This window comes from Benincasa hispida, chromosome 1, assembly GCF_027475165.1.
Source record: "Benincasa hispida cultivar pf3 chromosome 1, pf3_genome.v1.1, whole genome shotgun sequence".
Lineage (NCBI taxonomy): Eukaryota > Viridiplantae > Streptophyta > Magnoliopsida > Cucurbitales > Cucurbitaceae > Benincasa > Benincasa hispida.
Genome location: NC_143478.1, coordinates 81,756,251 through 81,772,398, shown reverse-complemented (window position 1 = coordinate 81,772,398; position 16,148 = coordinate 81,756,251). Strand labels below are relative to the sequence as shown.

The following is a 16,148-nucleotide window of genomic DNA, read 5'->3' as shown; positions in this document are numbered from 1 at the left end:
GTATTGTTTTCTTCTTTTGCACTAGTCCTACCCCCATCGCATAACCGCTTGCGTCGCACATTAGTTCAAAGGGTTGTGTCTAGTCCGGTGCGATCAACACAGGTGCGGTTATTAATGCGTTCTTCAATATCTTGAATGCGTTGAGGCATTGGTCATCAAAGTCAAACGTTCTTTTCGCCTCCAGCAACGCACTCAATGGTCGCACAATCTTTGAAAAGTCCTTCACAAAACGTCAATAAAAGCCTGCATTTCCTAAGAAGCTCCTGACAGCCTTCACATTTGTTGGAGGTGGAAGCTTTTCAATCGCCTCAATCTTCGCCTTATCCACCTTCAGCCCGTCCTTGAAGACTTTGTGCCCGAACACAATACCTTCCTGCACCATGAAGTGGCATTTCTCCTAGTTCAACACAAGGTTCTTCTTTTCACATCTTCTCAGTATCTTCTCTAGATTATTGAGACAAACTTCATATGTTTGCCTGTACACCGATAAGTCGTCCATGAAAATTTCTACGAAATCTTTAAGATACTCAGAAAAGATGGCCATCATACACCGATAATTATGTTTAATTTTAGAATTAAACGGAATAGGAGAATTTATATATTTAAATATGATTTAAATATATAAAGATGGATATGTGTTAAAATTAATTTAATATTTGATATTAAATTAATTAAGTTTTATTTAATAATTAATTTATGAAATTAATTAGATTTTCATTTTTAAAATAAAAATAGATTTATAAAATCAAATTTTGATTTTTAGATAAAATTGGAAAAATTGGAAAACAAAAACACAAAATGGAAAAGTGGATCCATCTTTGAACTAGCTCACACATATTGCAATATCTTAGTCTTGTCTTCTCCAAGCATGAGCTACAACTCATGCAACTCTTCTATTTGCATGTTGATCTGCAATATAATGAAGAGATTGGAGTGAAAATCAGGCATGCAATCTATAGAGTTTTTTAGAGAAAAACTGGTTTGAAGAATGGTTCTTCAACAAGGTTGCTGCAGTGAGCTTTTCTCTTTCATCCCTTGATTCAAGCTTGTTTTGAGTCCCACAACTCAATCTAGAGCACCAAGAGAATAGTGGGGAAGATCTTGAGGTGGTCTACAACAAGATTTGAAGAAGATTGCAGCTGGAAAAGGAGCTTTGAAGAAGTTCTACAAGAGGTATGTTTTGAAACCCATTTTTCTGCAGAAGCATACTTTATATTATGCCAAAATTAGTGAATTTGAGTGCTTAGATGATCCTTGTGCTTCTGCTGCTGTTGATACAATCCTACGATTTAAACATTCCAATTCAGTTTAGGGAACTATCGTTAAATTATATGCGATATAATTGACGTAATTATATAGTGTAATTATTAAATTAAACAAAATTGAAGAGTTGAAAATATTTAAATATGTTTTAAATATTACACATGAATAGGGATTCATGTTCAGAATTGGTGTTTATTATTAATTTAATATTTATTAATTAAATTATTTAATTAATTATTTAAAATTAATTATCAGAATTTATCGTATTTAAAATTGGTTTTGAGAAAATTTTATTTAAAATTAATTATTTGAATTAGTTTTAAATAAAATTAATTTTTTTTAAAAAAATTGTGAAATTCAAAAAATCAAGATAAATTAGGATGAGTGGGTGTTTCCAACTTTTTTTCACTTAAACACCACTCAGTCCACTAAATTAAAAATGATTTGGTGTCAATTTTTTATGCATGAATATCTTCTTTAAATAGAAGAAAATGTGGCTGAAAAATTCTTCATGCAATCTTGATTTTTTAAAGAAGAAATAGTTCTTCCAAAAACTTTACACCAAATCACTCTCAATCTTAAAATTCCCTTCAATTTCACCATAATTTGATTCACAATCCGTTCTAGGGTCGGAGGATAGTGAGAAAGATTCTAGTGATGGTCCACGACAAGGTCATAATCAGAATTATTCAAGAGATTGCATCAATTTGGTGTATCTACAAAGATTGTATTCCGAAACCCTAATTTTTTATATGAACAAGTATGCTTAATCATCAAAATTAATGTAGTTACAATGCTTAAGATCCAAATTACTTCTATATGTACGTTGTTAACTCTTTCATGTTCGTTTTTTGAAGTCCTACTCCTTTGAAGGACTTCTTTTGTAAGCCATTTTTTAGAATCTTATTGAACCTTTCTCCTGTTGTCGAGTCAGTCTTTGATGTTCTTTGCAGGATTAAAATTCCTAACAAAGTTAGGTTCTTTGTTTGAAAAGTTTTCTTGGTCGTGTGAATATAATGGATAGGATTTTGAGAAATTTGTCTTCATTAATGGGCCCTTTTTGTTGTATCGTTTATCAGAAGGCAGAGGAAAACCTTCACCACCTTCTATGGATTGTCAATCGGGAGACATATTTGAATCGAGTTTTTCCAGGAATTTGATTTTGTGCTTGCACGTTAGAGGGATATTTGGTGAGTTTGATTTTGTGCTTACACGTTAGAGGGATATTTGGTTCGTAATCGAGGAGTTCCTCCTCCATCCACCTTTTAAAGAAAAATGCCACTTTCTTTGGTTTGCGGGAGCGTGTGCTTTATTGTGGAATCTTTGGCGTGAGAGAAACAATAGGGTGTTTAAGGGTATGGAGAGGGTCCCTTGGTGAGGTTTCATGTTTCTCTTTGGGCTTCGATTTTAAAGACTTTTTGTTATTACACTCTAGGCAACATCTTACCTAGTTGGAAACCATCTCTTTATTAGAGTCTTTGTGGGCTTATTTTTTTTTTGTATGCCCTTGTATTCTTTCTTTTTTTTTTTCTCAATGAATGTTATTGTTTCTATTAAAAAATGACTAAGTCAAGGCCTAGTGCCGCTCTGATATCACTTGTTAGGGACAACCGACCTTCAAATAAATCTGCATTGGTATGATATTATCCACTTCGGGTATAAAACCCTCATGGTTTTAATTTTAGTTATGCGCAAAAGGTTATATCATTAGTGATAGTTGTCCTCCCTTATATACCCATGCTCATCCTCTTATCTAGCCAATGTGGAACATTGATCACATTATCAACACCAAAATGTATGCATAATATATCCTAACCTACAATTTGGCATAAGATGCCACAAAAAGCTCTAAACCCCTTCATGACCTAATTTTTTTAGTATATATTACGCCCATACATTTCTGTTGGAATAGCTATATTTGTATGTAAGTATTATTTTTCAAATATTCATCCTTTATTGTTTTTATCCTTTCCATATTTGTAAAAGGTTTCTCCTATATATAAAGACCCAAATTGCACCTATTCAATAGGAAGAAAATAATAATTTTATTCCTCAAATTCCTAGATGGTATCAAAGTCATAAATTCAGTTATATATATATATATATATATATATATATATATATATATATAAATTTTAAAAAAAAAAAAAAAAAAAAAAAAAAAAAAAAAAAAAACTTAGCTACTATCTCCGCCAGAATCCTAGTCGCTGACTTCAAACGGCACAACCTACTTCCGGTTAAATCTTTGCGTTTGCACATTCGAACCCTAGCCACTCGTTCATGAGTTCTCTCTCACTGCCGTTAGTGTTACCAACATTACTCACAGCCGCTAGGTTCTCTATTCGCCGACTTCGATAGTGATTTACTCGTAGACAAGAAGATCTCAGTTTGTGGGTTCTCTTCCTCTCCAACTGCAGTCGTTGGTGGGTATCCACGTCATAGTTGAAGTAGACGTCCTGTCAGTGGAGAGTACGCTGTTGTCAGATCTGGTTTCACTGTCCGTGTCTTTTGTAATCGCTTCCATTTACAAAGGCTTTCATGACTAAGGTATTTGAGGGTTACCGACAAAATATGGATCTACTGGATAGGTCATAATTAATCAGGGACAAGTGGAAAATTTTGTATTGGACGCATGTTATGCCCTAATTTTTTTATTTATGTACTTATATATTAGTATGACTTGTATATTAGACCCCACTAGCTTTAGGACAAGTGGAAGATTGTTGCTTTAGGACAAGTGGAAGATTGTTGGGTTGATGTCCTAAATCTTATAGGGTCTTGTGGTTTTTAATTTTTATTTAGTTAATAAAATATGAGATGTTTTATTTGACATCTAGTAGCATTAAACTCACAAACCAATAAACTAATATCCAAGGTTATCATCTGTAGCTTAAACATGTATGTAGTGACATATTGTCTGTAGTAGATGGATGAGGTTGGATACCTTATCTTGGTGACACTACGAGTACGACCTGTTTTATAGATTTTATAATTGTTGTAAAGTGCTACAAATTATCTGATCCTGATTATTCATGAGGAGACATGTGAGCGGGGGTATTCTATACAAAGGATTTTGTATAAGACCGGACCACGAAATGACTAGTCTCATTATATAACGTCGTTCATAATTGAGACTTACATTTCATCAAGATGACCATAGGTGACATGACTTGAATCCTGAATGAGTCGTGAACTCCTGCCTATGAAGGCGATTCTTTGATTTGTGGATAAGAGTGACTAAATTTCCGACTCAATAGGCCTACCATTTTGGGGATTCATCTGATTGGGAAATTGGGAACACAACTACACAAGATGAAATTCACTCTTTCCCCAACGTCGGGAAAAATAGATAAATTACTCCCTTAAGGGCTGATTCGGGGGCTTGAACAATATGCCGCCATACCCTCTCCTGGCCCGAAAAGGGTTTGGTCATAGTTGGACTATTATTTATTATTCATTAGAGGGATCAGTGGTACTTAAGGAGTTAAATGTAACTATAGGGGCAAAACGGTAATTTTGACCTAGTTATACTTACGAGCAATTTGTGAAGGGTCATTGCATTGTTGACTGATTATATCCAATGGACATAGAAATATATCTGTTGTGCAAAGAATGTAGCTGTCAGTCTTTAGTGGAGATCCTCTCTGTAGCTTAACAGGGATTAAAATGAGAATCAATTTTTGATTAATTTGAATTTTTCAAATTAATTGGGGAAATTAATTATATGTGATATAATTAATTTTATTTTCATTATATATGATATAATTACTATAATATATATAATACATTATAATGTAAAATTTATTTGAGAGGAAATAAATATTTGAATATAATTCAAATATTAATTATGTGAATTGGATTCATATAACTAAGTTTAGTATAAATGAGATTTATATTAAATACTGTACATTAATGGGAGAATGAAAACTATAGATTATATTGTATTTGATACAATATTAAACTATAAGTTATATGTTATATTTGATATAATATATAGTTTAAAATATATTATATGACAAAGTGATTATCATATAAATATATATTATTATTTTATGAAATAAAAATTTTAATTATTTTTTTTTAAAAAATAATTTTGGGAAGGAGTTGTAGCTCCCTCCCCTTTTTCTCTCTACTACGTGAAAGCGGGAGCGGGTAGATTGTTGGTTACCATATTCTTCTTGCATTAAGTTTCACATAGAAGAAAATATAGACACACAGAAAAACAATCTCTGAGAAAAGATCTGAAGCTCTCACTCTCCTTCCTCTTAAAACTAAATTTCTCTTTCTTCCAAAATACCAAGAATCCACAACTCCTTGGCAGGGGAAGTTTTTGTGGTGGTGGCCAAAGATCTTCAAGGTAAGTCTCCTTATTCCTTTTCTTTATTCATATTTAGCATGTTGTAATTTTAATTTAATGCATAATGATTCTATTTTATTTATGTAAAATTCACATTCTGTAAAAATTAGGATTTAGGAATGATCCCCACTTCCGCTGTGAACCTGCACTGACTTCTTCAATTGGTATCAGAACGGGATTTTTTTTGCCCAAAATTTTCCATTTTTAGAATGAATTTTACAGTTTCATGATGGGATTTCTTCCATTATGTATTGAATTCATAGTTGATGAATAAATGGAATGTATTGTTTACAATTATGGATGTTTTTGAGATTGGTCGCAACTGTATAGTGCATTCTGGACAATAGCGTTGCAATGCTGCGATTAGGCGAATAGAACATTCTATCCGTAGCATTGCAACACTAGGTCACAATGTTGCAACACTGCAAGATGGAAAGAACAATCCGATTCGCGCCCGGTTCGATTTGTGGTTCGACTAATTTATGTCTGGTTCGGTTGGTTCGAGCGATTTATGGTCGATTCAGCCGTTGGGTGGTCGGTTTGTACGGTTCAAGGTCTGGTTCGCTTGTTTTGAACCAATCGACCATTTTTCTGTAATAGATAGTTACTTTTGATTAATTAAATTAATATAAATGTTATATTAATTTAATTAATTGTTTAGAAGTCCAATCTCTATCCAATAATTGTTTTTAAATTATGCATTTGATATATGATTTATTTTAAATTTTATATATGTCATATAGTGAATAAGCATACTGCTTTCTGTTCAAGAATCGGTAGCGGTTTTAAGGAAGACTAGATGCAAAATTGGAAAACAAATCACCAACTTCAACTGTTTCATGCCCTGGATCACACCATAGGTTATGTATTATTCATGCATCATTATATTATAAATGTTATAATATATAGTTGCATGATTTAATTGTTATAGCATGCTCATGCATCATATAATATAAGTGTTATAGAATATGTTTGCATGCATTAATAACATAGTCATGCATCATTTATATCAAGTGTTATAATATATAGTTGAATGTATGTATGGATGGATGTTATTAATTATTTCATTACCTTATTATATATGTGTTATACATGGTTAGTAATGAAATGGAATTGCATGAAGCATGACACTACCTTAGGTAATTTATAATTGTTATAATTTACTAAGTATGCCAATGAATGCAATTGTACTATTTTAATTTACTAAGCATGACAGATTGATTAATAAATTGGCTATGGAAGACATCTTCAAACCAGCTTCAGGGGTATTGGAATTTCTATATTTGTATATAAATATTGTTTTCACATATTTATCCTTTATTACTTTTATTCTTTCCATATTTGTAAAAGGTCTCTCCTATATAAGAAGATCAAAATCACACATATTCAATAAGAATAAAAGAATAATTTTATTCCTCAAATGTCTAGAATTCCACTTATGTGAAAGTATATTGTAATTTTGTTGTTTATATTTAATACGAGTATTTATTTTCCTACCTCATATACTAAGTTACATGTAAAAAATTGTAAAATATATGTGAAGATTTTATGTTGACACCTCAATTGAGTGTTAAAAATTTTAAAAAGTATGTGTACAATTAAAAGATTAAACAAAAAGTTAAGCAAAAAAAATCAAATGCATGATTCAAAAGTAAACCCTAAATTCTATTTTTCAAAACTCTCAACAACACATATATTTCTAAGGCAATCCATACTTTTTTAAAAAAAAATAGAGACAGGTAGATTTTTTGAATAAAAATATTTCCAAAAAAATAGTTTTGAGAAAAGTATAGGTCAAAAAAGGTTGTACAACATATCCCCGACTTCATAACTCAACTCAGCATCCAAAACACAAACATATAAACTACATAGATATGTGAACTTTAGATTTCATAACTCAACTTTGCGCTCCAAACAAGTTCTTAGGATATTTTGATAATGTTGATTGATGATTATATAAGTAAGAGGGCAAATTTCTTAAATTTCAAAAAGAGGGGCAAAATCGATTTTATTTATTTATTATTATTTTATTTTTTTTTTGGAACTTCTATACAATTATCCCTATTCCGCATCTAAAAAGGGATATTACGTTTAATTTTTTTTTTCTTTTTAATTAATCATTTGTTAACAACACAATTATCCATGCTATTTTAAACTTAGATAATTGTTAAAATAACAAAAAAAAAACCATTAACATAGCACCTTTTCTAGATTGTTTTAATGATTCGTCTCGATGTACCTCGATCAGAATCGAAACTATGACCTAAATAAGAACAGGGAAAAATTGCACAAATCAACCCTGAACTATGAGATTTGTTACGATTACACCCATAAACTTTTAGATTGATCAATTAACCCCAAAGTTTATTAAGTGTTGCAATCATGTCCTTGTGTTGGTTGATCTTCAATTAAAAGAAAAGGGGCAAAATTGTCCATTCACCAAATTTCCCTCTCTCGTAAAAAACCTTCTCCAACCCTATGCCCTCGAAAACCTGTCCATATCCGCCGCAAATCGAGCCGGCTAAGCATTTGTCACTCCCTCCTCTGCACCTATATAGTGAATCCTTCCTCTGTTCCACGTCGTTCTCGTTGATCTATTATCTCGCAGCTCCGCCAACACCGCTGACAGCCAGTGGAATCGAGTACCCTGTGTGAATGAACTGGAGAGACTAGCCTGAGAAGAAACGGTCGTTAAAGAATCCATATAAACTTAAATATAAAAAAGAAATTAATAACAATAATCCAATTTTCTTTTCTGTTTCTTTGCTCTTTTTCTCCCCCTTACTCGTTTAAACCTCTCTCTGGCTTTCATTTTCCCTTCTCTCGATCTCTTTCTCTTAGTTAATTACAAATTTCCATCAAATTTCTCTGGCCCTCCTCTCTTTCAAAGCCTATATATCAGTTGGTGAATGATTGTGTTCAAGGCCAAAGGAGCCATTTTCTGAGGAATTTCTTTGGATATCCATACCCAAAAAGAGAGATAAAAACCCCATTTGGTTCTTTTTTAAAAAAATTGATTCGTTTTGGATTTCTGGAGATATTATTGTATTGTTGATAGAAAGATACAAAATTGAGATTTGGTGAAAAGGAAAAAGAAAAAATAGAGAAAAAAATGAATTAGTTTCCATGTTTTTCATCTCATGGAAATTGAAAGCAGCAAAAGGAACAAAGAGCGGTAGAAGGGAAGAGTTTGTTTTGTTGGATTCTCGTAGTCTTAAACAACAACCGTCATGGAAAAAGACGAGTCCGATCTCTTATCCCTTTGTGTGAACGAGGGAAGAAGACTGAGTGAATGGACTAATTTGTCCTTTTCTAATTGAAGAAATATACTAACTCAAGGACATAATTGCAACACTTGATAAACTTCAGGGGATTAATTGATCGACTTAATACATAATTCAGGAGTGGATTAATTGATCGACTTAATACATAATTCAGGAGTGGTTTGTACAATGTTCCCTAAAAACTTAACTTCCTCACCGACAGAAAAGGAAGCTAAAAGATATGATAATTTCCCTCTGATTTTCTTTCGACGTCTGTGAGAGAATTTACCTCTTTTACCAGCATTGATTTCTTAATTTGGAATTTGGAGGGTTATCTGTATTGCTAATTCATACTAAGTAGCACTTTATCTTAAACAACAGACTTACAAACAATGCATAGACATCAAAAGTATATGTCCTTATCCTAATTGGAACATCAAACTTCAAATTAGTAACAAATTGATTAGATAATTCTTTATCGTTTTCCATAATTATTTCCTTTTTCTTACAGTTTGATAAACATAATTGCAGATTGCTTTTTCCAAAGTATGCATAAACATAAACATCTGAAACCAACACTTCTCATGTGTATTTCACTTCACCATGTCTGATAAGGATTCAATAACTCAAAAGGACTTGTATTATAAGAAATAGAACAATTTTACATTGAAATCCATATCAAGCTGCTTTTATAATTTATTCGACTATCTTAAAAATCTAAAGAATCACGTAGTTGACTGACATTTCTAAACAAACATCCAAGCCTTTCTGTAACTCAATATATATATATATATATATATATATATATATATATATATATTTTTGGGGGTAGGGGAGGGGGGTTGTGGAGATTGCAGACGTACCACTCATGTCTTAAGACACAAGCTGATCAACGTTTCGCCACCATCAAGCATTTGGCCATCAGGGATAAGGACTTCTTTGTTCCTTGCGAGTATCTACTAAAAATGAGTAGATTCCTTCAGGCCATTCGTTGTGAACTATTTGGAGCTACCTCTGAGCCTTCAACTCCTTAACTCTCTCTTCCGTAGCCTTCAGTGCCTTCCCATAAATGCTGATTAACTGGAAACAAAAACAGTGGATCAAATTCCAACAAAAGATGTGGATCGAAACTCCTCAATCATGATATTATTAGCTTTCAGGGATACCTCATCAACTTCTTGAGGAGAGATGATAAATGGTGGTGACATCATTATAGTATCCCCTGCAACACGAACTAGCATACCATTTTTCTGACATTCGGCTCCAAAATATGCACCAACTCCTGTTTATATCAGGGCAAATAACAAGCCGTAAGTATAAGAATGTATGACCCTGCCAGATCAAGATTCAAGATCCACCAAATTCCTGAGTTTTTTTTATTTTGAGGTTAAGCTGATCCAAAATTAGCGAAGATTTAAGCTCATTTTAATTGATCCAAATTATCAAGATACTTTTTGTTTTCAAGACATTCAAGTTTGCCTCTGAGGAAGTTGTTTTCCAGATATAAGTCATTAACATGCATCACTAACAATGGGAATTACATAAAACATACCCCATTCAGGAGGGAATGGATCATTTGGTGATTTATTGTCTACGAACTCTGTGCCTAAGATCAAGCCAGTCCCCCGTATCTGCAAAATAATGGTTGTTGAAGATCTGAAGATGCCCCAAATTCACAAGTCAAACTTAATTAATTGAGCAACTCTCTTCACCTCTCCAACGATAGGGCTATCAGAGAAAGCTTTTAGGCCATCTTGAAATCTTGAGGAGATGCTATTTACTTTATCCACAATATTCCTTTCCCTACAATGAAATGAAATGAACTCAGCACTACTATGGCAATTTTAAATATATGCACTGCATCCTATATATGAGTTTGTATCATGAACAGTTGAATATATTCTCTATTTTAAATCACAATTTCATCCTTGACCAAGGACACCGATTGAATCAAATAGAAAGTAGGACCACCTTGATGAACTTTTAGTTTTCTTGTATCAAAAAATGATGGATCTTTGAAATGTTTGTCCACTTCTAAGGTTTTTCAGTCATTCTCAATCAATAGAAAGTAAAACTCAAAAATCCCAGGAGTAGGGACTTACTTGTAAATCTTGAGTGTTTCAATTGCAACAGCACATGCGACCGGGTGTCCAGAATAAGTAAATCCATGAGAAAAGGAACCTAGAAGTAATATTATTGAACAAAAAGAATAGGTGTGTCACTGGACTGGAAGATTATTAACTAGTTTCTTGAATAAGGAATATACCTAGCTTGTTGCTTTGAGAGTGAATCACATCAGAGATTTCGGGGCTTACAATAACAGCTCCAATAGGCATGTAACCTGAGGAAAGTGCCTGCAAAGTCCAATCCACTATCAAGCTCAAGAAAAACAATGAAAAGCCTAGACTAAATAAGATATCTGCTAAAATTGAATATGTTTGAACTTCACCTTTGCAAGGGATACAAGATCTGGTTTGATATTGTATTTATCACATCCAAACATTGTCCCTAGTCTTCCAAAGGCACATATGACCTATAAAAATGTTGAAAACAGATCCTGATTTATATTGAAATCATTACTGTAATCAAAGTGAGATGGTGAGACAAAAAATGTAATTAGCAAGTACCTCATCGGCAACAAAAAGTATATCATACTTCTTGACCACAGCTTGGATCTGCAACATAAATAAAAAAAAATACTTCAATCTTCTCTTCATATTTTCCTTATTAGTGTTATTAGAAAGAATTTATTCAAGTAATCGCCACAATTAGCCAATCCTCATAGTTTAGGTCAATGCAAGTGTTAATAAATTAACTCTTTCCTATATATTTTTGCAGTTTAAAGTTCTCTTCTTTCTTCTTTCTTTTTCGCTCCTTTTTTTCATTATTAATCAAAGAACAGGTTTATACTATTCTAATTTTGATATCTCACTTATCCTCCTTCAATATTATGTAATCATCTTATCTAGAAGGAAAATTAGAACAAATATAAACAGACCAAAAAAAAAATGATAACATAATATGAAAAAGAATTAAAGAATAGGCAGCTAAACAAGGAAAGTCTTACGGTTGCACACTTTTACTTAATCTTATTATACAAAGAGCTTACCTTTTCAAAATAAGTAGCTGGTGGAGGAATCACACCACCAGCCCCCATGACAGGTTCAGCTATGAACGCAGCAATCTGAAGTGGAAGAAAACCAGACACAGGAGAGAAAGAGTCAATTATGGTGTCATGTCATATGCTAATTTGAAGTACAGAATTCAAGTTTTACCGTTTCTGGTCCCTCCTTGATTATAAGGTCTTCTAAGTTTTTGGCTAATCTGGTTGAAAACTCTTCCTCTGTCTCACCTGACATGGATATTCTCAAGTTACTGGCTGAAAAAAAAAATCATAGAAAGTGAACTAAATGTATATCCAAGCATAGATAATAACCTGGAAGATGGTAACGCCAGTAATGTGGACAATCGGTGTGCAGAACGAATGGAGCTGGAATGTCAAACTTCTGGTGCAAAGCTGGAAGGCTGTAAAAAAATATATTTGACTGTCTGTTTCTTTTGACAAGAGATACAAGGAATATTTCCTTTTCATTTAACTTACCCAGTAAGACTAGCTGATATTAATGTTGAACCATGATACCTGTTGAATAGAAGAGTGCAATGAAAAGAAAATTAATTGAACAGAACAAAGGAAATGATACAAATCAACATTAGCCAAGCGATTGGAGCTTACGCCTTTGAGCGAGCAATGAACTTTTTCTTATTTGGTCTTCCAAGTGCATTGTTATAGTACCATACCAGCTTCACCTATTACAAAGCACAAAATGAATTAATTGGTTGCCTTTATTTCAGAGCTTTCAAAGGAAGGCTTTAACAGCTAATAAACCTTGATAGTAACGTTAGTTTAATAGTTTTTTCTTCCTTTATTTGTTCTATTTAATTCCTTGGGAAACAAAATTGAATCATGAGAAAAAGTTAGGGAGTAAAAGAAGATGATGAAGGTTTTTTCTAAATATACTAGAAATTTAGTGTACATAATTTAACTCCTCTTCGTAATTTAAACTCCTCAATATATTAGTCTGTTTTGAAAGTTATATATTTTTAAATTCTCACATAGATATTGTGACAGGACAGCCATAATATAGAAATTTTGTTTGGAGTACAAAGAACCTGAGTATCATTGGCTTCTGAACCACTGTTCACAAAAAATACTTTCCCCATTTTTCTAGCTGTAAACATTTCGAGCAGTTCCTTTGCCAGATCCTGTCATATATGAACAACAAAGAATCAAACTATTGAAAAGCTGAGTTTTTGTATTGACAAGAAAAGTCAAGAAAGTTTATGACTATAAAAGACGCCAAAGGAGATCTAGTAGCATGGTTCTAATAGAGTGGCAAAGTCAATGGTGAAGTCAGTTTTCTTATCGTAAAAAGAAAGCAAAAGAAGTTAAGGTTACATAGCATACCAAAGAAGGCCTCGTAGTACGATTCCAAAAGGAGTGGTAAAATGGCAAGATATTTAATTGTTTCGTTGCAGCTGCAACAAGTCGTGGTTCATTTCCCCCTAAAAATTCCAACATTGGTTAACTAACAAAAAAAACAAAGAATTCAGGGGGGGAAAGTTGGATCAAACTAAAATTTCAGTTCATTTTATGCCTAGGAATTCTTCAATCCTTTTACGTTTGCCAGATTTAAACTGAAGACTATCATTTGGAGAATTCGAAAGTAAAGAAACATGAGGTTTTCAAACTAATATACTCAATTTTCATCCTTCTATTATTATTTTTTTTTTATCCCCAAGAGTTCTAAAACACTCCAAATTATATTAGGAGTCTTGAATACTACATATCAGTGTAGTATTTATGTCCTAAACTCCCAACATAATCAAATGTATTATGGGGAACTATATTGAAGCTCAGCTTTAATATATCTAGAACAAGAGTTTCTATTAGTAGGCACATACTACATTTATTGTACCTAACCAAAGATAAACAATTAAATCAAATATTTTCTTAAAGAATCAGCACAACACATACAACCAGCAGGATAAAACAATGAGTTTTGTTGTACCTAAAGATGTGCACCATAGGCCGGCAAGAGAATCAAGGTACTTCCTTCCATCAATGTCATATATATATGAACCCTGTATCACCACGGAATCCAAAGTAGCATGAAAAAATAATAATAATAAAAGGTTCTTTTAATTAACCAAAAGAAAATGAACATATCTTCTCTTTTATTATTATCTATTGGGTTGTTAGAAATCATTATGCTTATGACATACATGAAGGATACCTCAGATCTTTCTATAATTAGTGGATTAACATCGGTGGTCTGCCATCCTGCAGTAAAAGGTGCAAGCATATCATGCCCCTTGAACCTGTAATTAAAGCATGTTTGTGGTCAATGAGAAACTCAACTGAATTTTAGTTCTATTGTAGACAAAGTGCAATCCAAGGAAGCATTGTTATCACAAATCATGCTTGAGGACACGAGGACAGAATAAATAATGGAAAGCCTAAAAAGTTAAAAGTTCACTCAATTTACCTTGAATCCTCCTTTTGTGCTGAAGCCTCTGTACTGTGTAAGCGGGACAAGAAAGGAGCCAAGATGCCATGTTCCTGTGAGGCTCTTCTAGAAGAAGTGACGGCTTTTCCTAAGATACCAAACTGCCCCCCCCCCAAAAAAAAAGGTCATATGTTTTATAGTTAAAAGAAAAGAAAGAGCCATCATAATTGAAAAACATTTGGATCATTCCAAGAATCAGGTTCTCAATCGGCATGGCTTATATCAAATGATAGATAATATAATATATTAAAATAAGGGGGAAAAGCAAAGTACTTTCACCTTTTTGAGGAAAAGCAAATTATGAAGTTTATATAAAAAGGGGCAACAATAAATAATGAATTTATGTCACCGGTTCAGTGTGATCACCTTTTAAATCTAGTAAAACAAGGTTTCCCTTGAACTCGTGATACAATATCAATTGATAGGATTTGGGGGCTGAAAATTTAGTTGCAAGTCAACACACGTCACTCAAACCACCAACTTCACAATCAACAAAATAATTAAGGGAAACAAATTGGTTTCCAACATTACTGTTCAAAGAGGCCTTTGATCTCGATTCCTCACAAGAAATCGGTAATCAGAAACTATGGATGTATTCGACATAAAAGCAGGGAACAACAAAGAAAACTAAAGAAAAGAAAAAAAACTGCCCAGGAAAGAAAAGGGGCAGTAGAAGAATAACCCCCCTCGATTTGGGGAAAAAAGCAAAAAAGACGGTAACCCTTTTTCAATCATGCTTTGATGATGCGTTTTCCCCCAATGAAGCACAAAGAAAATAATAACAACGATGATGATGATTCGATCAGAGAAGGAAAAGTAAAGCGTCACCATGAAAAATCAAAAAGGAAACAGTGAATAGAGAAAAAACGAAAATCATGAGGAATAAAGGAAGAAGAATTGGGGGATTGATTTGTGTACCTGAGACCTGAGAGTGGAACGAAGGAGGTGATTAATGGCCATTGTAATCAGATGGATGCGAGGGAAGAAGAATGGAAGCTTCAAATGGGTGCAGAGAATCGGACGAGAGAGATGGGAATGGGAGGATGCTTTGATGCTTTGTCTTCGTCTTCCTCTTTAACTATATATAAAGATGAAATTTAACGAAGAATTTGGAAACGAATCAATTCACTGTTCATCATAGGTATCCTTATCCATGTTTTTTGTTCTCGAATTCTATTAGGAATGTGTTTTTTGACTTTTATAAATCGGTTTTCAAAAGTTACATATTTAAATAATTTTTAAAATGCAAGTTCCTATTAAATAAATAAATATTTTAAGACCTCTTTTCAAATATAAAAAAATGAATAAAAATATTTACAAAATTTAGCAAAATTTTAGAATTAAAAGTGATAGACGTCAATAAACTTCAATATGACATAGATAGACATTACTGGAATTTTGCTATATCTCGTAAATATTTCAAGAGTTTTACAGTTTGAAATAATTTCATTTTTTTTAATTCTGCTTTTGAAAATCTATATCTATTATCTATTTATTTATATCAATCTCTTAATCATATATATTGCATCTATGTATAGTAAAAGTTTTGGTTTTCCTTTTGCTTATGGTTATATTGTTATATCTTAACAAAGTAATAATCTCAATTAGATTCAAAATAAAATCACATTAATAATTAACATCTAAACTATGATAACTTTGATAGGCTAACGGAGTTGTGATTAACAAAATAATAATATA

The 16,148-nt window shown here is 32.6% G+C and overlaps 1 protein-coding gene across 2 annotated transcripts; it reads right to left on the bottom strand.

The window, feature by feature from the left end:
- Positions 1-7,705: 7,705 nt before the first annotated feature.
- On the bottom strand, positions 7,706-15,618 carry LOC120086830 (gamma aminobutyrate transaminase 1, mitochondrial-like). 2 transcript variants are annotated; one of them, XR_005484343.2, is made up of 20 exons: positions 15,369-15,618; positions 14,430-14,551; positions 14,178-14,262; positions 13,953-14,025; positions 13,349-13,446; positions 13,054-13,146; positions 12,617-12,690; positions 12,485-12,523; positions 12,320-12,408; positions 12,159-12,235; positions 11,993-12,067; positions 11,511-11,558; positions 11,333-11,416; positions 11,150-11,237; positions 10,986-11,064; positions 10,596-10,686; positions 10,436-10,514; positions 10,050-10,165; positions 9,747-9,963; positions 7,706-8,294 (listed from the first exon to the last, which is right to left on the bottom strand). XR_005484343.2 is itself a non-coding variant. In XM_039043639.2 (19 exons), the coding sequence occupies exons 1-19, from the start codon at positions 15,408-15,410 to the stop codon at positions 9,892-9,894; spliced, it is 1,524 nt and encodes a 507-aa protein (XP_038899567.2). In that variant the 5' UTR covers positions 15,411-15,618; the 3' UTR covers positions 9,506-9,891. The 2 variants fall into 2 exon arrangements, 1 of the variants encoding a protein (XP_038899567.2); XM_039043639.2 differs by lacking the exon at positions 7,706-8,294 and having other exon boundaries at positions 9,506-9,963.
- Positions 15,619-16,148: the final 530 nt, after the last annotated feature.

Coding starts and splice junctions, on each gene's coding strand:
- LOC120086830 (XM_039043639.2), bottom strand. CDS start 15,410: ATGGCCATTAATCACCTCCTTCGTTCCACTCTCAGGTCTCAG. Junction 13,447..13,952: donor CCTATGGTGCACATCTTTAG/GTACAACAAAAC, acceptor TGGAATTTTTAG/GGGGAAATGAACCACGACTT. Junction 10,515..10,595: donor ATAGCCCTATCGTTGGAGAG/GTGAAGAGAGTT, acceptor ATTATTTTGCAG/ATACGGGGGACTGGCTTGAT.